The 5393-nt window shown below is 41.8% G+C and overlaps 1 protein-coding gene across 2 annotated transcripts in view; it reads left to right on the top strand.

Annotated features, from left to right (window-relative positions):
- Window positions 1-5393, top strand: part of TUT4 (terminal uridylyl transferase 4) — a 36181-nt gene that overhangs the window by 27337 nt on the left and 3451 nt on the right. For both annotated transcript variants that reach the window (XM_014307832.2, XM_031058577.1), the window contains exons 25-27: window positions 628-788; window positions 1758-1855; window positions 4299-4824. In XM_014307832.2, the coding sequence (XP_014163307.1) occupies window positions 628-788; window positions 1758-1855; window positions 4299-4824 (785 nt within the window). The remainder of the gene's footprint in view (window positions 1-627; window positions 789-1757; window positions 1856-4298; window positions 4825-5393) is intronic.

Here is a 5393-nt window from a genome sequence, read left to right as displayed (position 1 = left end):
AGTTGTGATCTGCTATTCACACAGACTGCTACTACAGCACGGCCACACATAATATCTCTCAGATTGTATATACAGCTCACATAATAATATTATTATTCAACAATCCTGCAGATACCTTGTGGAAAAAGACCTTTACTTCTTGTCTTGGTTCCTGATCACTAGCTCTCCTGCTGTTTTAGAGCTGAGTGTTAGAAAGTGCCTCAGTGCTTTGTTGCACGTCCTGTCTGAGCTCAGACAGTGACAGAGAAATGTGTCCTGTCCAGTGAGGGGGAGATTGGATGAAGGAGGTGCAGCTCACTTGTTTTGGGTATATTCTGACTCTGCAGTGGGATTGCTGCATAGAACTGCTCCCCAGCTACCTGGCAGGCTGAGCCTGCTTAACTGCAGGCTTAGTTCTGCCCTAATACAGTCAGACAGCTTTTGGACAAGCCTGGGGAGATTCTAACTTCATTAAGTGTATACAGGCTGTTAACCAGCCCAGAATCTGAAAGTGTTATTTGGGATTCCTGAGGTATTTGTATTCTGGTACAGCTGTTGGTTATGTAACCATTCCCAGTACAGCAGCTCTACAGAGATTTTGTCTTTGTGTGTGGTTTTGTGATATTGCTAATAAAAATTATTGTTCAGGTTGAAGAAAAAGGAGAATGAGAAAGATGATGAAAAAGAGGTGAAAGAAGATGACAGAGAAACAAGAGAGAAAAGATGTTTCATCTGTGGGGATGTGGGTCATGTTAGGAGAGATTGTCCTGAATTCAAACAAACCCGTCAGAGAAATAATAGTGTGCCAGGTAAGTTAGTTTATGTCTTAGGATAATTTGAAAGCTCTGAGATCCCTTTTCTTAGGTTTCTGTACAGACTTGATAATTATCTTCAAAAAATAATCCTGCAAATAATGTTTCAGTCACTGAAAATACAGCTTTAGTCTGTGTTGCTTGTCTCCTGAAGTACAGTCTTTGCATGGATGATAAAAATGTACTCAGCAGTAAAATGCAGTGTACTTCAGAGTATTGCATTATTGCATTTTTAGTCTTCCACTCACAATAGGTGCATTTCAAAGTAGTAATAGTAATAATAGTAACAATAGTAATAATAATAATTGAATGCATTTCCTCTTCCAAATGTTTCTCAAATGTTAGCTAACTCTCCATCATCTGTGAGAGGTAAGTAAATGTATTTTCAGCAAAAATCAGCACTCTTTCAGTAGCACTTCAAAAAAAAGCATACAGATGAATTAGGCTAAATCCAACTTTCAAATTACTGATAGTACTTAGAGAAGATTAATTGCAAACTTTTTCAAATTAGGCCTTTGGCTGCCTCTGGTAGTTGAAAAAGTAGAAGAAGCATTCATAAGTGAACTTCAAAAGAACCATGCTTCTGTGTTCTGTTATCCTTTAGTCTTTTTTTTAGTTTACTTTCTTTGCCTAAAAGTTTCTGCTGTCACTATTGCTATTTAAAATGCCACTGCTTAGAGCAGTAATATGGAAACCTATATAAAGCAGAGCTCCACCCTGATGGCAAGGTGAGCCTTGTTCCTGCTAGACTTTTTTTTACTCAAAAATAGACTTTGTGTTTAGCTCCTATGCCTATTAAGGTTGTCTGGTGCCAGTAGAGGGGAAAGTTTCCACTTAAAGGAGAAGAGAGGTGAAAGTGATTTACCTCCTGTGTGTCACATGAGAGTTAAGGTATTGCTGACTCCCAGTTCTGCTCATTATTCTGTCACCCTGTGGGTTTTATTAACACTTGTGTTCCTCGATCAGGCACGCAGCTGGTCCGGAGCATGGTGAATTCCCAGCTGGTGGCTGTGGGCCAGCAGCAGGTGGAGCGACCCCTGCGCACCAGGCAGTCATCAGAATGTGTAAGTGCTGGGAGGGACTGCAGGGAGCAAAGCTGCAGCAAAGCTGCCTTGCTGGGAACAGGTTTGCAGGGTTTTTCTCAACAGATTTTGGACTTGATAATGACAACGTTGCACTGTGCCAGTTAGTGGAGCTTTGATTTACGGTGTACTGCGTCTTGGGGAGCATTTATGGTTTTTCAGTATGGAAACTTCATAGTCAAGTTTGAGGTGAGAGAACCTTGTGATTTTGAAAGGGCAGGTTAAGCTAGGATGCCTTTCAAATTCGCATTCTTCTGGCAGTGTTCTGGAGTCACTAAGGGAGGTAAAGTATAGCTCATTGTTAATATGCTGGAGACTTAGGTTAGTGATAACCATGACTTTTTGTGGTTTGAGAGATCTGTCTTAAGGGACTGTCATGTGCAGACACAGCACACAGACACATTGAGTCATACTTCAATGAAAAGTCTGCCAGAGCACACTAGAAGCACAAGCAGAACAATAGGGAAATTTTTGACAGTTTTGTGCTAGAATTTTTTCAAGTCTCCATAGAGCTGCATAAAATATGTTTAATCTTCTGAGTGGAGATGGGGAGCAGAGGGTATTTGTGCCAATACAACTGCTGGCATTTAATATTTTTGGAGCAGACAGTAGAGCAGAAATTAATTTATTTTAAGCTGTTAGTCTGAGAAGTATGTGCCTGCTAATGAAGCTGGCAAGTAAGTAAATACAGTAATCAAGGCTGCTGATCACTAATGCTCTTTGCTCAGTTTGCTACTTTGCTAACTGATCAGCAAGCACTTATTGGAATGCTGGCTCCAGTAATGGAGATTTTATGACTTACAGTGTGCTGCTAAAGAGGGACTGATACAACCCTAATCCAAGTGAAGGGCTGAAAATGCCACAAGAGTATATTTTTTAGGAGCCTTATATTTCTGCCTGAGGAATTGAAGCTGGATGTGTGGGTGCACTCAGAGGCAAACACATCATGTGCTCGTTCTTGTGTCACCTGGATGTCATGGACTCTCTGTGTGGTGCATGGTTGTCATTTGGCCAGGATTTCTTGGTGAATATATTCTGTCCAGGAATTGGTGAAGAATGGGAAGGGGGAATATTGGTGGAGTAAGAGGGAGAGAGTGGGAAGCAGATCAAGAGGCTGGAGTGTATTATGCCTCCTGACCTGCTGCTGGCACATTCAATGCATGCTTCTGATGGGTTAATATTTGCAGGAATGTTTGAATACAAGTGCTTTATTTTTATGACATTTAAACTGTTAAATTAGTGATCATCTTTCAAATCCCAGGTTTTACCTTCTCTTCCTGGTTTGATAGAAAGGTATAGGGGGTACTCATACTGGCACAGTTGGAATAGCAGCAGGGAGCAATCCCAGCTTCTGGGCTCCAGCTTTTGCCCAGGCACAGACACACAGCTGCTGCTCTGGCATGGGCAGTCCTGCAGACACCTCTGCTTATTGGAGACAAGTGACTGCCAGTTTAAATGGACAGGTGAGCCGTCAGGGATAGTGACAAGCTGGAGAGACCTTTAACTCCAGGTGTTCAACAGCAGCTGAGGCTCTTGGAGCTTGGCTGGCTGCTGTAGTCTGTGGAGAGAGGAGTCAGTCTCAGGGGGAAAATAAGATCTGAGATTCAGGTTCTCCTCTCTGCTTTAGGTACCCGTCTCATTTGAATGTCTCTGGAGACACTTATTCCATCAGCATCTTGTCTCAGTGCTTAAAACCAGACCGGGGAATCCAGATACTGGCATTAAGTGTTGGCATATAAACTGAGTAGCTCTTTTTCCAGCCACTCAATTTCTTGAAATGCTTCTCTGTTCAGTTGCAATTCCAAACAGATAAAATAGCCTCATGCCTGTGTCTGTTGCTGGTGAAAGGGAAAGCTTTGGAAGAGCTCTGCAAAGGCTGTAATAATTGCTATTACTGTGCCTTTAGCCATGGTCTAACACCAGGATATGAAGGCTGAAACTGGGTTTTTGGAATTTGCATTTCTTGTTTAACAGATTTTTAAAAATGAAAGAAATATTAGGAGCTTACTTTGGAATTACTTAAAAAACTCTGCAGTAATAAGAACCACTCTATTTAGTAGTAAGGCAATTAGTTAATGAGATACTGGGCTGTACATAAGTAGGGTAGGAAAGACACTGGTTAAAGATCAGAAACAAGTGTGTGAGGAGTCTAATGAAGAGCTTGGGACTAATACTCACTCAGAATGGTGTTTCTGATGGTGGGATGTGCCACATTAACAGACCAAATCATCTGTTGGTGGAAGTCAGTGTCAGTTGAACTGCACTTACTGAAGCCAACAGGAACTTGGGTGCAGTGCTTGGGGTGTTGCTGGGGAGTGCTTTGCTGTTTTATAAATAGTCTAATACAGTGGGTGCTTATTAAAGAAAACACCATTAAATAGCCAGTGAACTAATCAGAAATACATAACTTTTTTTTTTCCTCCAGTCTGATTCGCATCAGTCATCTTACTCTCCACAACCTCAGCAATTCCCACAGAATTCCTCTCAGCCAGCCTCCATTAACCAGACTCAGCCACAGTCAATATCCCAGTCTAAGCACGTTCCTCAGCCACAGCAGGGTGCACAGCCAGCCCATCAGGTCCAGCTGCCTTTGTTTAACTTTCCCCAATCTCCCCCAGGTCAGTATTCCACCTTGCATAACCTGGGACTACTTCAGATGCACCATCACCACCAAATTCAGCTTCCCAACACTTCTTGGCCTATTCATGGGCCTGTTATTCACTCTGCACCGGGTAACCCTCCTCATTCTACAAATGTTCCATTTTCTATGAGATCTGGCAGCAGCAGCACCACAAATAACCAGAGCAGTGTAAGCTTGAATGATCCCAGTATCATCTTTGCACAGCCTGCTGCCAGGCCCATGGGAATCCCCAGCACTTCTCATGAGGGACACTGGCACAATCCTGTGACTCCAAACTCACTGGTGAACAATGGCACTGTGGGGAATTCAGGTAACTCTTCTCTGTTGTATCAAACCTCTCACACTTTGTGTACGAGTGTTAAGTGTTACAGGAACAGCTAACTCTTTCAGATTGCATGATAAAAATATGGTGCTTAAGAAACCAAATCATGACTTTCACCTGTCTTAACATTTTCATAGGAAAAAAAATGAGAATTGATCACCGTAACTTGTAGGCATTGGTCCTGTCTGCCATTAATGGCCGTGCAACAACGAGAAATCCTGCATTCAACTGAGAAACCTCCTCATCATTGTTTGAATCACTCACATTTCTGTGAATATGCTGACAAATAATGGATCCATTAGACAATTATGGAAACATTAAAGTTGGAAAAGACATCTAAGATCAACACATTGTTACATCATCTATTAGACAGATGCTGAGGTTGTAACCATGAACTTAGAGACTGGCATAATTTCAGTTGTGCAAGTTGAATATTGTCTCCTCACCTTTAGTACAATATAATATAGTCTTACCTATTCTGTTTTTCCTGTGGCTTGTTCTGCCACACTTAACTTCCATAATCTTGGTGTTGTTTTCTGACATTACATTTTCCTGTG

Source organism: Geospiza fortis, unplaced genomic scaffold (assembly GCF_000277835.1).
Source record: "Geospiza fortis unplaced genomic scaffold, GeoFor_1.0 scaffold396, whole genome shotgun sequence".
Lineage (NCBI taxonomy): Eukaryota > Metazoa > Chordata > Aves > Passeriformes > Thraupidae > Geospiza > Geospiza fortis.
The sequence above is the reverse complement of the archived record's forward strand: the minus strand, read 5'-3'. Positions and strand labels throughout refer to the sequence as shown.